This window comes from Rhodnius prolixus, unplaced genomic scaffold, assembly GCF_049639745.1.
Source record: "Rhodnius prolixus isolate KJV_2025 unplaced genomic scaffold, Rpr scaffold_10, whole genome shotgun sequence".
Lineage (NCBI taxonomy): Eukaryota > Metazoa > Arthropoda > Insecta > Hemiptera > Reduviidae > Rhodnius > Rhodnius prolixus.
In genome coordinates, this window is record NW_027411615.1 from 23,026,273 (window position 1) to 23,047,898 (window position 21,626).

The window sequence follows — 21,626 nt, forward strand, 5'->3', positions numbered from 1 at the left end:
TGACTTGTACAAATACGGCGATTCGCCATTATGAAAAATTCTTATCACCTGTAGAAAAAATAAAAGTGTGATATAAAAACGCCCATTGTACCTGTATGTGTACAGACAAAAAAATGAGACCTAATATATGATTTATCACATAAATTACCACATTTATTGTGTTAAACTTAGAATAAGATATTATTATACTTTTTAATAAAAAGAAGTCCATATAATTGATAATGTCCATATAAGTGACAATGTATAAAATATGACATTAGTTTTCGCGCCACCGGCAAAATTGACTTTTGCATAGATTACTAGAGTCATCTATCGTCACTTTATGAAACTACTTTCTCATAAATAAACATTACAATACGTCAAATTGCACTTTTATTAGATGTACCTGAGCGGGTATAGAGGGCGTTAATGGGTTAACATTGGACACAACATTTTTAAATTAAAAAAATATACATAGATATGTATGTTAAGTAATAACTGTTTATTGATATAGTTCTGTTAAGATGACTTGAAAGTTGTAGAAAACAAAATAATAAGGTTCAATAATACGATTCTGGTGCACTCTGTAACAGAAAATGTAAATTCTGTTCAAATGTGCCCACCTCTCCACTACTTAGCTTGAATTATTTAATTATATTCCCAGTTCGAATCCCGCGTATTACTACACTTTATTAAAAATATTATGATTTTTTAAGTAATAAGAATGACTAGATACGCGGGATTCGAACTGGGGATCTCCCACTTACAAAGCCACGCTCTTGACTACTAGACCAACACTCTGGCAAGATATTCTTACCGTAATCATAGGTCAAGAAGTCTTGCTTACAGGGTACATTAAACTGATGTGATGATTGCTTTTATTTGATGATAAAACAAATTTATCCTGACTCACCCACAACCATTACATTACACTACAAGTTTTAAAATCTTCAATTACTATTATTTTTGTTCTTTGTGTCGCAAATAATATTTTTTGCAGTCAGAATTAATATTAATCAAATTAGATTAATATTGAAAACCGATCACGAATAGATAAAATTGTAAGTTTGATCTTAAATATCTCAACTAATATTAGGGATATCGAAACGGGATTAAAGCCATTTTTCACAGTTTTTTATGTAGTTTTCATAATCATTATCAAAATCAGTTGTCCTTATGTAACCCCAATCGGGTTTTTGGCCGTAACTCCGCCAAAAATAAAGATACAGAAAATTAGCGATTGGTGCTGTATACATATATTTAACGCCTGATATGTTTAAACAGACTAATACTGCAACCCTAAGAAACTAGATTATTTAAAGCATCTTGAAGAGTTTTAAAATCTTCTGAGCAACTAATTGGCTTGAAGATTTTTAAATCAACATCAAAAATTAGTAATTAACACTAGGTCCTTTTTTTTTTTTTTTTTTTTATCTTTTATTTGAAATTTACACCTGCACTCGTACAGTACAATAAGTAAATATGCTGTGCGTACAATAAAAATGGCGTGGCAATCATGAATGATGATCATCCAGTGATGACCATCATTAGTCTACCAGTTGGTCACGGGGCCAACGGCGCCTCAGCCGTCTTCGGGGGTTGGAGGGAAGTGTGGTTGAGAATAGGTTTGCAGCTAAAGGATTAGGGTGAAATGATAGTTTTTGATGGAATGTGTTGTAGCGGGTTTTGGCAAGTTCTGGTATAAATGGAACGTTGAGGTCTGTGTGTATGGAGTGGTTACTGACATAAAAGGGAGCGTTTACAATGCGGCGGAGTATTTTAGATTGGAGTGTTTGTAATCTGTTGATGTTAGATCGTTTAGCTGTCCCGTAAAGTTCAAGTCCGTAAGTCCATATTGGAGCAAGAAGGGAAGTGTACAGTCGACGCTTGTTCTGTAGTGTTAGTTTTGAGCGTTTGTCCAGTAGTCTAGCAAGGAGTTTGTATCGTTTGTGTAATTCAGCCCGTTTAAGTCTCGTATGAGGGTTCCAAGTTAGTCTTTTGTCTAGGTACAGTCCAAGGTACCGTACATGGTCGGCTGGTGGGATAGGAGTGTTATATAAGAAGACAGGTCCAAGAGTTGTTCGTTTGAGTGTGAAGACTATGTGTTTGGATTTGTTTGGGTTGATTTTTATTCGCCATTTTTGTAGCCAGGGTTCTAGTGAGTGAAGGTGAGATTGTAGAGAGCGGATAGCGAAGACAGGATCAGTATGTGTGGAGAGAATGGCAGTGTCGTCAGCGAAGGTGTATATGGAGGTGTTGGGATTTGAAGGTAAGTCGGCTGTAAAGATTGTGTAGAGAAGAGGAGCTAAGACGCTACCTTGTGGTACACCAGCAAGGACAGGAAAAATAGATGATCGAGAAGAGCCTTGAGTTACTAGGAAGAATCGGTCGGAGAGATAGGATTTGAGTATAAGATAGTATGTGCTTGGTAGAATACCCTTAAGCTTCCATAGCAAACCCTTGTGCCATACTCGGTCAAAGGCCTGTGAGACATCCAAGAATACTCCAGCGCAGAAATGTTTAAGCTCCAGTGATGTAGCGATGGTGTCCACAACGCGATGGGCCTGCTGGATTGTAGAGTGGCAACTGCGAAAACCAAATTGATGATTTGGGATAATTTCAAGGCCATCAAAACTTTCTTGAAGGCGTGGTAGGAGGAGTCTCTCAAAAATTTTGCCTAGAATCGAAAGGAGGCTGATAGGGCGGTAAGAGGAAGGTAGATGCGTGGGTTTTGAAGGTTTAGGTATCATACAGATGGTGGAGAGTTTCCAAAGAATAGGATAATAGGTAGTTCTCAGTATTGAATTGTAGATGGTCATTTTTGAGTTCATTAACTATTATCAATATACAACCGATTCCTTCGGAACACTTTAAAGCATTTCACTAGTTTTACAAAACAAAGAATTTAATGCTTATCATTTTTGAGATCTATCCTTAAGATATGAGGTAAAATCAATTAAACATCACGCCACAAACACCAAACTTTTTCAATTAAAAAAAAAATCAATGTTGCTTGTTATTATTATCAACAAATATTGTTATTGGCTATTAAAATTAAAGTTTCTACAAAATATAAAAATGGTGTTTCTACAAATCTAAAAGTCATTTCCTATATTATTTGTTTTCACATAAAGCCTATATTATCTCTCTGATACAACTCGAATTAATGCTGCATTAGGCATTTTTATATGGAAGGTGCTCTGAGTGGAAATACAAAATAAATAAAAAAAAAAGTAGAAAAATAAACGAAGCGGAAAGGCGATTAAATACAAAAAGAAATGTGATAAAAATGCGAGGGTTAGATGGAGTAAAAAAAGAGGCTCTTCCACAAGTGGTGGTTGAATTTCTGCTGCCTCTCTCGGTGTGAGGTCAATGACTCGGATCGGAGGCAGGAATTAGGGGAATGAAACCAGTCCGCCCCCAAACTTATCCACACAAAACAATATGGCTTCTCCACATCAATCTTCCTTATATAATGTTTTGCCAGAATATTAATAATTTCCTTCACTCATTTTTTTAAAGAACTAACTAATTCTAAAATATCATAGTTAATTAGTTGAATAAATTCTTGTAAGTAAAGAGTTATTTTAAGCTATGTGACCTTAAACCGTGAAAGTATGATTATGAATTAAAGTTGACCCTTTACCTCTTGACCTTAACGTTGGTTAAGTTCACCTTAACTACCCAACTCTTTGATAATCCGTTAACTAAAAACATCACTTAATTATTCATAAATTGGTTTAACAAGTAAAATTTGGAACCTTTTTCTGTTTACTGTTATTTTGTGCTTTTAAAGAAACACACGATTTCCTCGCTAATATTTGTCAATATTTCAAATTTTATTTAGAACTTCTCTATTTTCCCAGCAGTGTTTTTCTTTTTTTGGCATCATTAGATTTAATGAGTAAGGTAATGGAACTTTTACCTTCCTCAGATCAGGTATTCATCACTATGGCTAACAATAAATAATTGTTATTTATCTGAATAAAAACTCGTAAAAGGGAATTTACTTTATCTGTGGTTTCTTTAATCAAAGATAGATTTAGATTTCTCGATTTCTTTGGCTCTTGTATCTGCAAAATAATACCTACTTATTATTATGCTAACGACCAACCGCTGTGCAGCGTAAAGCCTTCTCTTTCAATTGCAGCGTCTCACGTGTTTGTAGAGAAATCTGTCTGACCGGAACCGTCGTTGGTGTAAGAGGTGTTAGTTTTGTTTTGCCGAAAACATGATACTACACATGTAGTAGAGCAACGAATTGTCGTGAAATTTCACATGAAACTGGGTAAAACCGCTACTGAAACTTATATCTTTTATTAAAAGAAGTTTATAGCGATGAATGTTAATCACGTGCGCGAGTTTTTGAGTGGTTCAAGCGTTTCCAAGATGGCCGAGAAGACGTCGGAGATGATGACCGCCTGGGTCGCCCTTCCACGTCCAGAACGGATGAAAATATCGATTGTAATTAATCAACATTACTACCGTGAGGTGCTGGCTCAACTCCGTGAAAGAGTAAGGAAAAAACGACCCGATTTGTGGTAGAACAAGTCATTCCATCAAGACAACGCGCCGGCTCACAGTGCATTGTCTGTCAAGACGTTTCTAGCCAAGTATAACATCCCAGTTTTAAGCCAACCGCCTTATTCGCCTGTAACCTGGCCCCATATGGCTTTTATCTGTTCCCTAAAGTCAAATCTGCATTAAAAGGAACACGATTTCAGCCCGTTGAAGCTGTAAAAGAAAAAGCGGTACGCGTCATGCAAGAGCTCACAGAAAAAGACTTCCAGCACGGTTTCGAACAATGGTAAATTCGCATGGAGCGTTTTAGGGATAGGGGAGGGGTGTATATTGAAGGTGACGACAACTAAATATGTTTAAATTTAAAATAAAATGTTTTACACCAATAGTCTCGTTACTTAATAGCCACACCTCGTATACTTTGACTTCCTATTTACTATAGTTGTACTTTTTTGGACTACAGCTTTTGTTATGGAGTCCCTTAAAAAAAAAAAATCGCTTGTGGCTGGAGGAATACAAGGATGTCGTGGGGACCAAATGTTCATGTTAAGGAGATTGGTCAGATCTAGTTTTGTCTGGTTTAGAATGTCGGGTGTGGTATTCATACAAAAAAAGAATACTCGATTAAAAAGATGAAATAAAGAATTAAATAGTTTAGAAACACAATTTGGGAGGGCTTGGTTAGTGGTAAAGTTAGAGATTGTGGCAAACATTAGAGGGAATAGTTACAGAGTGTCCTCCCGTTATAGTGCAAACTTTTGAATACATGAAAATTTGGTTTAAAAATATGTGAAATAAGTCTTTTTAATTATTCAATACTTTTACCTAGACTATACTCATTTCTTAGAGCTACAATAAGAAGATAAAGGGACCTCTTATAAGAAGTTATAGAAACTGACTACAGACTGCGCTAGGTGATGGATCACACCATAAAGTATTGCCCAAAAAACCAATATCAATGCAAGTAGTTCTATATATCTCAGTAATTTTTTTCATTCATTATTGTAAACTAGAACACCGTCTCAAAGAGGGTATATATCAGTGGATTAGCATTTAATCGACAACATGACAAGTAGTAATGACAAATTGACATATCCTTAATTTGATTATATAACGTCACATATCTGCAGTCACTTTTAATAAACAAAAACATGGCAGCTGTACTGTCTGTAATATAAATTACAAAGTTAATTTAAATATTAGTTTTCTAATGAACTGATTCACGTTAGCACGGAACTTTCTAAAACATGAATAGAATTGGCTAGCAAACTTTTTCATAATTATGGTTGATTTTAGATCCTTCATTTGTGCCCAAAACGTATTCATACTGTCCACAATTTATACTGTAAACTGGAATACCGATTTTGATAAATATCAGATAACAGAAATAAGAGACCAGATACTTGAATTTTTGTTTTTTTTACGATTTGAGTTAGATGCTTCTCAAGTTGATTTCTCTATGCAAACTCCCAATGATTAAGACAAAAATTAAATATTGATGAGTATTAAAAAGCAAACAAGATAGGCATGAAATTACTGAAAATTATAATTATTGTTAGAATATAAAAGCCAAGATTGCAGTGCGAAATTCGCTCTCATTTTTTTTAAGGAAAAGAAATGAAAGAAGAAGCAAAAAAGTCATCCACTCTAGTAGTCTGTAAAGGCCGCCTGGGGAGGCTCAACTTTTCCCATTACCCTAGTTCATTGAGAAGAAGTACTGTTCTCTCGTTGTCCCCCCCTTCTGAAATATCAAATGATTTATTAAAAGCACTTGCGCCGCCTCTCACAGCAATGCCGTTCCATTCCAACTCGTAACCTCCACTTCCTCCAACAGCCCCTTTCCTTTTTACCGCCATCTATTTATTCTCCTTGTTGAAATTCCGCCCCATTTTACATTAAACGTGTTCGACAGGTTTTTAATAACGACAGCTAGGAATTAATACTGAACGACAGTAATGGACGTCGCATATCGAGAGAAGGAATATTATGGAAAGATGGTTAATATTGCTGATGTTTGGAGATAGATAGGAATTTACGACTATTTTTTGGTTCCTTAGTTTCACAATTCCATTTGTTTTCACTTCATTCCTCTAACGCAGGGATGGCCAACATTTCTGTATATAAGATCTACTTTTTATCTTAAAAGTGTGTCGCGATCGACTTGTTGTCATAGGCGAAGTGTAAAGGGGAAGAAGGAAAGTGAAATGCATACTATGTTTATACACTGTTTTTCAGTATAAGGTGCATTCCAGCAAGATATTGGTAGATAAGTAAAATATATAATTTTTTAAATCACTTATTAAGTTTTCTAGACATAGGCTCATGAAGAAAATAAATTTCCAGACCCAACTTTTGATAGCAGCATTCCCGTACATGCGGTACCTAAAAAATTCCATTTACCGACAATTTTTCAAGATGGATTTTTTTGTTGTTTTCTTTTTTGGCATTGGCTTCCGCCATATAGCCAGCATCGTCTAGGTCAGGGGTCGGCAACCCGCGGCTCGCGAGCCGCATGCGGCTCTTTTATCCAAATTTTGTGGCTCTTCAGCTTGTCCAAAATAAATAGTATATTTTAATTTTATTGAAATAAATGAAAATTTCGTTTATTAAAGTAAAGACATTTTATCAAAAAGAATTTTAAATGTGATAGATTTGAAATTGAATAGAATTATATTAAAGTACAGTACATAATATATAGGACTGCCGCCATTTTCATTCAAATACAGGTTTAGTTATTACTTATTCGTTTATTTACTTTGCAATATGTGAAAATAAATATATAAAATTGTCAAAGTTGGGTGTTTTTCAACGTTACGCTTTTTCGTGCAGTTTTTGACGATTAACCCTTTTACCACATTTAAATGTTATTGAATATCATAAAATAATAATTTGGGGATACAAATGATCTGCACAGTTATTTACACCATCATCCTTGCGGCTCTTGGTAAGATTTATTAAAATTATTTAAGGAGAAATGGCTCTCTACTTGAAATAGGTTGCCGACCCCTGGTCTAGGTGCTTATCACTAGAATATCATTCACTCTCCATTCTTACTTATAAATACATTCGCTTCACACATTCATCCCTCTACTATATACAACTATTTACATATACTACAACTAATGGATGGATCAGTACTCTATATTCCTGCCATCCTTATAGCTTAACCGAAATTAACACGTAATCGTTCTGTAATCATTTTCTTGCATTCATTCTATAACTTTTAAATACATTCATATTTCATTGCTAGCTCTGCTATAGACTTAAGCACATAGATGTTGGTGGAGAATATTATATCTTCGTAGCGAAATGGTGCATCTAAATACCTGTATATGTCGTCAAACATTCGTTTCCTTTCTACCACATAACGTGGACATATCACTATTATATGTTTGAAATCCTGCTCCTCATTGCAATCTACGCAAAGAGGAGAGGACTTTTTTTGTTGATCCTGTGAAGATACGATCCGCACACCGCGTGGTTCGCTCTCAGCCTGCTAGATAGATTTTTACTAACTTAAAATGCAATTTAATTTTTTTATCAATTACAATGTATAAGTTGTTGTACTATTTGTTCGTAAATATGAAAAAGTTGTTATTAAAATGCACAGTATGGCTGATAATTTGATTTCAATATTTCACTTTCGCGTTTTTTTTGGGAGGCCAGGAAAATGTATCATGAAAGAATAATATGACTTACTTTTTGCTAATCTATCAATAGCTCGCTGAGTACACCTCGTACTGAAATATGGATATACGGATTATCTACCTAAGTAAAAAACAATAATAATAATTATTTAAAGGGCCAAAAAACTCACACCCAGGGGAATTAAAAGAACTTGGATAATTATTAACAATATTTATTAATTCAAAGTAGCTACAGATAAAGACAGATTTAGAATTTACTTTGTTGCCTTAACATTAATGGGAAGACTGAGTTTGCATGTCTCTAACCATAATTAGGTGTATCGTATATCCTGACAAAGATAATCTTGTTTCTTCTACAATCGCTTCGAAGTCCATGGTATAAGGAATTACACCCCAAACATTGCGAGCGATCGACGATCGATCAAAACTGGCCTCGCGATCGACTTGTTAGCCACCCTCTGCTCTAAAAGTAATAAACGGTAATAATCTATAATACTGGGACATAGACCGCTCCCGGAGCTCACTTTGAACTTCCACATGGAGCTATTTTCTGTTTTACTTTTTACAGAGATCGAGATTAATATTCACAAAATAAACAATAAAACCAAACACACAAACAAAAAACTTGGGAAAGTAAAAGATTTTAATTTCAACATCAGATGTAGGAGGTTCTATGGCAAAGAGATAGTTGATTAAGAATGAAGATAATTTTAAGACACAAACTTTAGAAAGAAGCAAAGAGGAAAAAAGTTATTTAACAGAAAACACGGGATGATTGGTAAAAAAAGGTGAAAGGAAAGACCTCTTCTGCAAGTAAAAGTAATTGGAAAGGAGTTAACTGAAATAAACAGAAGAACAAACAGTTTTTCAGGATGAAAAGTAAGCATGAGGCTGAAAGGATGAGAGAAACAAACTCGGCTTACTGTTTCTGCTTACTTAATATCTTTCTTACTAATACTGTAAAATAAGATCCCACCTTCTCTCTGTGAAACCATTTGCATGAAAAGTAAGTACAGAATTAGTTTCAACCGCACAGGTTAAATCATATTTTACTTGATAATCTTCATACTGAAACTCATGCTTTCTTTTTCTGCAAAAGCAAACCTATTAAAATTTCATTTCACATTCATAATAACACTATCATCTGTGACTCTTACGACTGGCAATATCCAATATCAGAGTAGGCTAAAACCAAATTTAGAACAGATCATCCTTTTCCGTCTTTAGTTAAATGTTTATTTCAAGCTATTAATTTGTTTACTAATTTCAACTTCTACTGCTTTGAAAACTCTTTGAAGTAGTGGATTTATAAAAATGTTTAGAATTACAAAGGCCACTAAAATGGAATAATAATAATAAAATGAAAATTACGCTTCAGAAAGCCATCACTTCCACCTTTATAACAGTCATTAAATATTTTTCTTAGAGCAAAGATTAAAATTTAAACTCTACAAGTTTCAAATATACTAAGTTTAGAGAAATACTAAGTGGTTCGAATGTGAAGTGGAAAAAATACTTTTTAAGTCAAACACAATTTTTAGCTACTTATTTATGCCTCGTAACAGCGTACAAATGTTATGAAATTTGCTCTAAAATCAATTAATATGCTAAATTTTTTATTGTGTTCCAAATAAAAGTTTTAGATCTTCAAGTATGTTATAAATATTTAAAATATAAAAAGCGGTAGATTCTTTTTTTTATGAACATTTTTTTTGCAAAATGTAGACCAATCTATTCATTGGTAAAGTGGAATTTCCCGTTGATCGATGTGGTCCAGAAGCTGATTAATTTCTGCTATTTTTTATTTTTGAGTTTTTATAAATAGACCAACTGTCAGACACTAAGAATACGAACTAAATTGTAAAAATCAATTTACGTACGCAATTAAAATTAATATAAAGTACAGCTTGAAATACACGAATTTTTCTAAATAGATTTTACAAAATGTTAGATCACTTTAATTTTAAATAAAATCACTGTAATTGCTTTACAGACTTCTTGGACGACGCTCCAAATTACCCATTGAACTTAAACGCTTAATATACAGTACTATCCTCAAACCAATGTGGGCTTACGGACTAGAGCTGTGGGGTTCAGCCAAACCTACAAACATACGGACATTTCAATCAAAACTACGGCCGACAGATAGTTGACGCTCCTTTCTACGGTGACTAACGACCTCAACATCCCCTTCGTACACCAATTAGCCAAGACTAAATATCAAAAATTCCATACTACTCTCTCTACTTGCTCCAATCCTCTAGTACAGCCTCTCGCCTCCTCTGACATTCCTGACAATCCTCCTCGCCGTCTGAATCGCCAGTGGCCCCGCGATTTCCTCGCAGTCTGAAGGCCTAAAAATCATATCCTGTAGAAAGTGCTACCGCTGGGCAGTTTCTTTCCTCCTGCCTTTCACGTCTTTTGACTTCTATCTCCCTATTTACTTATTGTATAGTATGCTATACAGATTGTAAATAACAAATTAAAACAAAAAAAATCACTGTAACCATACTGCAATGACATATAAAATTACCTTTAATTTAAATAAACCACGATATTCGATGGAATTAATAAGAATTTATATTAAATTGAAGATTCGCCCAGCCTATATAAATAAAATAAGTAGCTAATAGAAATAATTTGAAAATGACTTTAGAATCGCTTAACACAACTTCCACTTCTGGTTGCAGAACCAGAACAACTAAAAATAAAGGTATTAGCTTTTCCGGCCCGGATGAAGGATGAGTAAAGATTATTGTAGGCTGAACTACCTAGGGAATCATTAATAACTTAGTAGACTGATCGCCGCCGATGAGCAAAACAAGTTGGGGTTGCCAACCTGGACCATATAAATGTTTTATGAAGGAGAGAATTTCTTTTACTTCCTTGCCAGCTACTTTTCCTTCCCAAAATATTGCTGGATAGCAGTAAATTATAGATAATAACCTTCTCTGTATTGTGTGCTCGTTATTTACCGAAATTAGGAACTTAGGCTTCTACTTTATTCTTAATTGCCACATATATCAGTATGACAACGATAAATTTTGAATGTTTATTTATATGAATCATTCATTTTATTTATAATAGAAAGATTAGAGGACCGAAATACTTTTTTAAGCTCTACATTTTTTAAATTTTTTTTGCCTCTACGTTTCCCGGAAATTTGAATAAATCAGATTTCAATCAAGAGATATTTTAAATCACCATTTTTTCCCCAATTTTTATCTTCCTGGTAAAAGATGTTGCGATCTTTTTAAATTGTCGTATTTAGATTCCACTAACAACATAATGTCGACGCCTTCATTATTGTTTCATATTGTGGCATTGAAAATGCTGCTTTCTTAGTTGCTGGAAGTTGCTGTGTTCTTCATTAGCATCTCATGAAATTTCTGGTTGGATTCTGTGCATTCGTTTTCCCAAGCGAACTTCTTTTTGACGTAAATATGTCGGAAAAGAGAAAAAAACTTGGTCGACAACCCTAAGAAAAGTAATGAGCGTAAGTTGTTTACATTTCATTTTTCCAATGGCCTGTCTGATAATTTTTTTTAAACTTCTGGCAGAGAAACTTCATCTTTCCACTTTGCTTTGAACCAGAAGAAAACTATTCTATATAAATGTATTGTGGTAGTGTTATAAGACTGAAACATGACGTACACGGATGGAGCAGAATCGTATTTCATGTCAAGAAGATATCCTAGTGGGAAATGGCATCGAGGTAACCAAGTTATAAGCACAACACGCCTTCTTCGGTAGAAGAATGGAAACTATCTCTATAATAGGCTAGAATTCCATGCAATGCTTTCTAGATAGAAATTTCTCACAGCATCATCTGAATCATCTACCTATCAAACCAAAATTACCTCATAAAACCACTGTGCGATTATTTGAATTAGCCTAGTAAATATATGTTTGATATAATATGAGGAGTGGCTATTAAATAACGAGACTGATGCTGCTACAGAAGAACTATGCATACGCCAAATCCTAACGGCCGACAGCTGTGCAGCGTAAAGCCTTCTCTTTCGAGTGCAGCGTCTCACGTGTTTGTAGAGAAATCTGTCTGACCGGAACCGTCGTTTGTGAAAGAGGTGTTAGTTTCATTTTGCCGAAAACATGATACTATGTTACACTTGTAGTAGAGCAACGAATTGTCGTGAAATTTCACATGAAACTGAGTAAAACCGCTACTGAAACTTATCTTTTATTAAAAGAAGTTTATGGCAATGAATGTTTATCACGTGCGCAGGTTTTTGAGTTGTTCAAGCGTTTCCAAGATGGCCGAGAAGACGTCGGAGATGATGACCGCCTGGGTCGCCCTTCCACGCCCAAAACGGATGAAAATATCGATTATAATTAATCAACATTACTACCGTGAGGTGCTTGCTTAACTCCGTGAAACTCCGGCTCGATATGTGAAAGAACAAGTCATGGGTTCTCCACAATGCATTGTCTGTCAAGACGTTTGCTAGCCAAGTACAACATCCCAGTTTTAGGCCATCCGCCTTATTCGCCTGACCTGGCCCCATGTGACTTTTATCTGTTCCCCAAAGTCAAATCTGCATTAAAAGGAAAACGATTTCTGTCCGTTGAGGCTGTGAAAGAAAAAGCAGCACGCATCATGCAGGAGCTCACAGAAAAAGACTTCAAGCACTGTTTCGAACAATGGTAAATCCGCATGGAGCGTTGTAGTGATAGAGGAGGGGTGTATATTGAAGGTGATCATAACTAAATATGTATAAATTTAAAATAAAATGTTTTACAGCAATAGTCTCGTTATTTAATAGCCACACCTCATAGATGTGGCCTAGCCTCTTAATGCAAAAAGATGCCTGATTGTTTTCACTTTTTACTTTCAATTACTAATATATTATTACACTAACATTTAATAACAGATACAGCATTAAAATGGCTTCTCCCTTCCAACCACAAACATAAAGGACTTTTTTGTAATTATGTCCGCTTTATAAACATCTACTTGGTTAACAATAACATCTTAATTATTGAAAATTTGTGCAGAAGATTTAAGACCTATAGATAGTGGCACTAACAACAAAGAGAATTATGTGTTGCGCCCCTTCGATCCCTTAAATTTAGTTGTTATCAATTAACGAAGTAAGTATAATCATTATTCAAATATTTTCGCAGAAAAATTTAACAATAGAATAATTTTTTGGTGTCAAATTTTAGTGTCAAGAACAACAATTCTCTTCAATTACATAAATTACGAATGCTTAATGGGCACAAAAAAGCTCTTATTTCAAAGCTAGAGTTCTCTCCAGAGAGGTTAGTTACCGCTAGCCAACTAAGGAATGAGTTAATTAAATATATAATTAAATTATTTTTAACAGACGACTAATTATACAAGGCGGTGATGGATATTCTGCTTGTTGTTCACCTTTCTTGGTGAACCTTAAGGTTTAAACAACGTTTCTAGCAGCCGCTACCCACTGCTAGCACCATCTTTCTTAACAGACAAGACGTCATTCTGTAAAGAAGGACAAAGTTTAATGAGGACATTATTTAAAATACAGATAATGAGTTAGATCTACTAAACATATTACTTTTTATTTATAAAAAAACACTTAACACTAAAAACACTAATTTTTTATTATTATTATTTTTTTTGTGGCTCTGTCATAAGGTTTCGATTTTTCAAAGCAAAATTGTTGTATTTTTTAGCACAAAAAAAGAAATTGTTATATAGTAATATCCACAATTGCGAAATACTTATACTTCAAGTCAAGTACATAAAATTAGCCGACGTTAAGCTTTAAAAAATTAATATTCAAGTGAAGCTTTACAAAATTTAGAAACGTCCACATCTTCGGAAAAGACGACCGAGTTATGTTCGTCAGATGGAATGAATAATAACGCTTCTAGCCAAAGCATCTGTGGCAGGCTGAACAAGACAGGGAAGCAAAAAAAAAATGTCGCAAACTTTTTTGAACAAGAAGGCCAACGCTTACCAGCTGGCTGAAATGATGTTGATGTTAGTTAGCGACCGGTTATTGAACCCAGTAAAGTCAAAGGCGTACATTTATAAACTATTAAGTTTATTAAACATTAAGTCTAAGCCCCCAAGTCACCCTGCAAAATTAAACAGATTTATATATTTAAAAAAAAATAAGTTAACTTAGATGAATGTAAACTAAAGATTCAAGTTTGGAGAGGAATCGGTCTGTTCGATCCTCGAATAATGTGCGGCTTCCCTGACCAAATTATTTTGGTGCGTCAATCGTCAGTTGGCGGAATTGGTTGTCTGGAGGGAGAGGGAGGCCAGGCGTACGTGATGAGGTGCACGCAAGTTGTCCTTGGAAAAGAAAAAAAAGGAAGGGGGAGACTTGCGTGTAAGAGTGTGTGTGTACATTATAGCTTAGCGTCTGTGCGCCATTGTGTTTTAAGTTTCCAAGTGGAATGGTTATAGCGTTCTTCTGTTTTTGTAAAATAAGTGAGTCTGTCCGGACTGGTGAAATCATTCTGATTTGTCTTTTGGATGATACCCCTGTTTTTTGTAACATTGCCTTTTCCTCAATTTTAATTTGTAATTTTAGAAAATCCCTTCGCCAGGAAGGCTGTGTTGTAAAACCGTAAGAATTTTAAATGGTTGTAATTACATTACGCCAGGCAGTCTGTGTCACAAAAGTGTAAGAACTTTTAATTGTTGTAAATATAGATATTTGTTCCATTTGTCATAAGGTATTCTGAGTGTTGGTGGTGTCCCCCACCTTGCCCTTTCCTTGTCTTTTGTCTGATGCTATTTGATTTGTCAGTCCCCCGTCCAGGAGAATTTTACACGGTCCAAATAAAAACAACTCGCCTTTTTGCCAACGTTTCGACAAATATATTGCCTTCTTCAGAACCTGGATATTACAAATACAAAAATACAAACAATTTAGAGAATCAGTAACACAGAAAATCAGTAAAAAAACGGTAATATAAAAATCAAAAAGTAAAATACAATAAATTATTGTATTAAATTATAAAATTAAAAAAAGACGAGTTGTTGTTTTTATTTGACCGATTCCTCGCCAATCTTGAATCCTTAGTTTAATAATTTACGATCACGAAGCATATTCATATTCTTAAATGAATGTTTCATTTTTTTTTATGAAAATACTACAAATTTTTTAATTTTGGTTTGTTAAAAAATTGAAAAACTGTACATTAATGTTTCAAAAAGTTATAATTGCATATCAAATTTTTAATAACTTAACGACTAAAAATGAAGTTACTGCCCGAAAATGCCATACTATTCTTAAAGACCTTACTTTTTACGGAAAACGCAGAAGGGAGTGTTTTAAAAAGAAAGATATTTGTTTGTGTGTGTGTGTGTAAGTGAAGAGTGGCAAGAATTGGGAAAAGTTGCCTGAGGGTACCACCCTCCAGCTCCACACTAAAAGTACTTCCCAGATACATAAAATGGCAGCGGCGTAATTGAGGTCCATTGTCAGCGTCTAATGACCGTTTTACTTTTTCCCATTTGCTGGCGAATAGGTAATGTTGGCTTTTATAATGTAATTGCCGCGGAAAAAAAGTGCTACAAGAAGTGAGCTCCAGAAAAGGAAAAATCTGAAAAAAGAAAAAGCAGTTTACATGGAAAATCTTATTTCCGTGATCATTAATTTTTACCATTTTAAATTAATTGTAAACAACAGAAAAAAAGAATCTGGTGTAAAGCGCTGGGCTTCCTCTGCAGTCAAGTTAATCACATAATATTGGCAAATATTATTCAAATATTTCAATATTTGCTAAACCTTTCTAAATATTAGCAATTCACTTATTTAATGGTGGCGATAACATGATTGCAGCAAATCTGTTCTACTGCAAGACTGGAGGATTGAAATAAAGACTGAAGGATTTTTTTATAAAAAGAGTTTTAAGAACTTGAGTAGGATAAGACTAGATGCATGGTAAGGTACTTAGGAGGTTATGGGTTATAACGATTGGAATAAATCAGTTGTTTTTCACTTAATGAGGGGAGAACCTAATCAGGTTCAGCCCTTACCGTTTTTAGTCTTAAATGATAATTCCCCATGATTCTCCTGAAGAAATATACACGAAAGTACTAGTAGGCAATTCCACGAAGATTAAAATTATCTTTTGTGCACTTTCCATAATTATTTTCTTATTTTTCAACGTTTGCAATATTTTTGCACTTTCTGCCAAGTTAAATGAGATAGTTTTGTATACATTGAATGATGGTTTCAGGATTTGGATTAGTGGAAAAGAAAGTTGTTTCATCTGAGAAACTGGCATTACAAGATTTGGGAATGTCTGCTGTGTAAACTGTTGTTAGACAGTTGTTGAATGGTCTGTACTGGAAGAATTTCGAATTCAGAAGTACAGGATGGGGCAAAAGGTATGAACCGGTTTTAAAGGGATGTAAAACAAAAAACAATTCAACTTACAGAAATTATATTTATATTGTTTAATTCAGTCCAGAATCTAGTTTTTTACATTAAGTTTGAAAGATCATATCACGTAGGTGGCGGCCGTCAGCCGCGATGCGCTCTTGAAGGCGAATTCTGAAGTTTACAACCGCTCTTCTGCACATTTCGATGGGTATTGCCGTAACTTCCTCTCTGATTCTGTCCTTAAGTTCTTCCTGGGTATGTGGACGATGTTTAAAAAGTTTTTCCTTTATGTTCGTACCCCCAAAGATGGGCGAACCGTCACTGTCACTGCTGAGCGCTATGTGACAATGTTGGAAGAGTATTTTGAACCTGAGCTGGAAGAATTGAGTGAAGCAACTAATCTGGGAGGCATCTGGTTCCAACAGGACGGGGCTACATCCCACACTGCTAGGATTTCAATGGCGAGATTCCCCCAGCGCCTCATCTCTTTGAGGGGTGACGTGGAGTGGCCTGCGCGCTCACCAGATTTGAGCATTTGTGTTTTTTTTTTCTTTGGGGGTACATAAAGGAAAAAGTTTATAAACATCGTCCACATACCCAGGAAGAACTTAAGTACAGAATCAGAGAGTAAGTTACGGCAATACCCATCGATATGTGCAGAAAAGCGGTTGAAAACTTCAGAATTCGCCTTCAAGAGTGCATCGCGGCTGACGGCCGCCACCTACGTGCTATCATCTTTCAAACTTAATGTAAAAAACTAGATTCTGTACTGAATTAAGCAATATAAACATAATTTCTGTAAGTTGAATTGTTTTTGTTTTACATCCCTTTAAAACCGGTTCATACCTTTTGCCCTACCCTGTATTTAAGTGAGGGGATTGCCTTGAACTTGAAAAATTTATCTCAGTTTGCGAGAATCAAACAGATGCCAGTGAGTTATGAAGGATGGCCACTAAATAATACTCTCTACTGTTCTAGGCTGTAAGGGTATGGTGTCCATAGAATGATATTATTGTTGGATGGTGCTGAGGTTGATTCTAAAGCCAAACTAGTGATTTTAGGTGAGATTCTATCATTTGGAGAAGGCGATTAAGGTGAATTCTTTCACAGAATATGGAAACGCTTATTGGTCTGCAAGAGGAAGGTAATTTGAGTTTTTTTTTTTGTTAAGGAATCATAACTATGTTTGAAAATTATTATAGTAAGAGGTAGTTGCGGAGTTTGAAGTTGGTAGGCAAGAAATAATAAAGCCTTTTTTTTTACTTCGGAGACTTTTAGAGAAAAAGCTGTTTTATGACTCTCCGAAGATGTGCAAGCTTTTGAAGGAAGGGAGAAGTAAAGTTAGGAGTTTAAAAAGTGTTAAGTGGCTTCAGTCTTCCAAATATCGATGGGGAATACATACGGTTTACAACAGCATTTTTACGAGTAATACTGAAAGAGGTTTATGAATTACAAAGCCTTAGTTGGTAATAATAATAATAATAATAATAATGCAGAGAACTCTCTTAAAGAGTATTTCCAACAACAAGAAGTCCCCCTCTTTGCAAAGATGAAGGCTCTAGATAAAGGCTTCACAGCCTTGAATTTGCGTGTGCTAGGAAATAACGTTGTGCGGTTAGAAAGGGATATGAAGAATGAATGGGGCCAAAAGCAGTTACATGGCAGGTATTATGCCCTTCTTACTGCAGAAGGAACTGATAGCTTAGCCTCGTGCCAATGGCTCACAAAAGGCCATCTATTCCCTGAGACGGAAGGGTTCGTAATGGCGATGCAGGACTAAGTGATAGCTACGAAGGCGTACCGAAGTGGGGTTCTAGGGGAAAGTCTAGTGCGCGATAAATGCAGAATGTGCAACTCCAATTCGGAAAGCATACAGCGCATAGTTTCAGGATGTTCAGTACTTGCGCCGAAGGAGTACCTTTTCAGGCACAATAATGTGGCTAAAATTATCCATAAAGCACTTTGCTCAAAGTTTGGGCAGTTGAAAACAGAAGTGCCATATTATAAATATAACCCGCCGACGCTGCTGCAGAATGCGCACACAAAAGTATATTGGGACACTCAGATAGTAACGGATAGGAGTGTTGCTAACAACAAGCCGGACATACTAGTTATGGATAGGAAGGGTAGAGTGGCACATATCGTCGATATCGCCATACCCAATGATGATAACATGCAGAAAAGCAGGGGCGAAAAGATCCGGAAGTACCAGGATCTTAGTTTCCAACTAAGAGAAATGTACAACCTGGACAAAACGACGATTGCGCCTATAATACTTTCCACGAGTGGCCTCGTGCCCAGAACAACGGTGACTGCTGTCAATGAGTTGGGCCTATCCACTGATCTGGATGTAGAGACGCAGAAGGCAGTCCTCCTAGATGCGGTCCGTATCCTCCGAAAGTTCCTGAGTGCTGCCCATTAAGCAGATCAATACAGCCAATCGCCGCGTGCAGCCCGTTATTATTTGGATTTAGTTTTTAACTCCGAGAGATAGATTATGTAATTTAGATAAGGGGTTGTGGCAAAGTCCACCCCCTGAGTGATTTCCCTAATAAGGAGTCAGAAATGAAATAATAATAATAATAATAATACATAATAACAAATAATCAATAAAATCAATCTCAAGTCTCCTAAAGTGCTGATTGAATTTTCCTTAGTTACTTTCTTCGCAACATGATGGCAGCAGTACCTCTGATTGAATCAGCTCCGTCATTGCATAATTTCATCACTGCCAAATAAGCCTCTCAGCATAATTTCTTACAAATTCAACCTCATTAAAGAAACAGAGTGGTCTCACTGAAACATCTATTCTTACGCCTAAAATCTCAATAATATTTGTGCAATATTTTGTAACAAAAAATTATTATACCTAAATATAAAATTTAAATTTATTCTCTTGTTAAACATGTATAAAAAGGATAGAAGCATTATTAAAATCGAAATAAAGTGAATCCTTATATACCTTGGGAAGTGTTAGAAATTGTTAGAGCGTGAAGAAGTTGAACCTTTTTCCAAATGGAAGGACACAAGAATATTATTACTTAATATGAAGGATGGCGTAAACGGTTCTTTACTTTCTTCATAAATTATACATATTTTTTTCTCTTTTTTATTACACTAAAGGATGTTTAAGAAAGGAAGGGAAGTTAGAAGGAAAAGGAAAAATGGATGGACTTTTTATATTTTGTTTTATTTTTAAAATGAATTGTTCTATTTTTGTGATAGCGGTCAGATTTCAAATTCTCGAAATATGAAGTTCATTTGAGGGCCCCAACCAAAACAATTTGGCATTAATTTACTCGGCTGATCATCAGACACATACTATTGATTATCTATAATAGCATTCATTTCCACTAGGGCGTTAAGAAGCGCCTCCTTTCAGGTCAATGGCGTTCGAAGCTTTTCTTTTTTTAGTGAATACGATGTTGTCTCAATGTAAACAACCCTGTCCATCGTTGAACTATAAGAAGCACACAGGAAAAAAGGCCGACAGCTGGCTTTGAACGCAGGATCTTCGAGTGAGAATTTTTATTTCTTTGGCGATTTATTTACATTTTCTCTAATCTAAGGATGTCGTAATTGGAGTCTGCAGCCTTTCTCAATGCGCTTTATTATTATTATAATTCGTCTTTATTCGAATACTATACAAAACAAATGAAAAACAAAATACATTCTTTACTTTAGACATACCCCACTGGTACATGACTGTCTGAGTGATTCAATAAGACGTTCAAACTGATAATTTGAGTGTCTTCTTACAAGGCTACTAAAAAAATTCATTTGGGTTACCAAAACACATTCTTCCAAGCAGATGATTTCATGACATTTAAACATTCTTGTAATTTTTAACTTCTTTAGTTTCAGTAGATTCTTATTGCATACATATTTTTGAAAATACTTAGAACCTTCATTTGTAAGAAGGTTGTGTTAGCCAGGTTGAGGATTGGCCACACGTTATTAACCCATGGGTCACATCTTCAGAAGAGAAGAACCACCTATTTGCTCTGGGTGTAACATTTCTTTATCTGTACGCCACATCCTGCTTGAATGTTCCAAGTATTCCAGAGCTAGGCAAAAGTTTTAACATTCCCTCACAACTGGAAGAAGTGTTGAACGACAACGAAAACAGCGTACAAAATACTCTGCAATTCCTTAAAGATATTAAGGTTTTTAATTCAATATAACAATGTATGTATATTTATCAGGATGATTGTATTTATTAGGATGAATGTATTCATTAGGACGAATGCACTTATTAGGATGAGTGTATGAGTGTGTAAATAATTTTATGTAAATAGGTGATTTTAAAATTTAGGCTAGATCTCTATGGGGTGCGAGGAATATCGAGTACTTCACCCCAACATTAATTAGGTAGGTTAAAAGGAAAGAGTTAGGGCAACCAATAGGTTAGTTTCGACAAGATTAGATGTTAAATTAAATCAAGCAAAATAGTAAAGTGTCTATTTTCCGGTATAGTTCTGGTGCAAAGGACCTTCGATGTTGTGCACCTTTCAAAACAAAACAAAACAACATTTGTTATAATTCAGTCTGGAGCAGGAATTACAAAATTATTAGCTTTATGGAATCTGCCCAACGTTTTGGATTGTTCTGTAACAAACTTATCTGAAAAAGTAATGGTAATAAAGGAAGATTCTATAAAACTATGGCAGATCAGTTACCTAGACAACCATGGTTTAAGGGAACTGTCACTAATAAATGGGTTGTTACGACAATAAGCAGGCTGAGAGCGAACCACGCGGTGTGTGGATCGTATCTTCACAGGATCAACAAAAAGGTCCTCTCTCCTCTTTGCGTAGATTGCAATGAGGAGGAGGATTTCAAACATATAATGATGATATGTCCACGTTATGTGGTAGAAAGGAAACGAATGTTTGACGACTTATACAGGTATTTAGATGCACCATTTCGCTATGAAGACATAATATTCTGCACCAACATATATGTGCTTAAATCTATAGCAGAGCTAGCAATGAAATATGAATGTATTTAAAAGTTATAGCCGATTAGAGTGAATGGAAGAAAATGATTACAGAAAGATTACGTGATTTTAATTTCGGTTAAGCTATAAGGATGGCAGGAATATAGTGTACTGATCCATCCATTA

General features: G+C 35.2%; 2 protein-coding genes across 5 annotated transcripts in view; both read left to right on the forward strand.

Annotated features, from left to right (window-relative positions):
• LOC141456892 (thrombospondin type-1 domain-containing protein 7A-like) overlaps positions 1-21,626 on the forward strand; it is a 258,640-nt gene that overhangs the window by 98,801 nt on the left and 138,213 nt on the right. The gene's annotated exons all lie outside the window — the stretch shown is intronic.
• LOC141457110 (uncharacterized) lies at positions 18,348-18,923 on the forward strand. The gene has a single exon (XM_074133640.1). It carries the CDS (start codon positions 18,348-18,350, stop codon positions 18,921-18,923), a length of 576 nt encoding a protein of 191 aa, XP_073989741.1.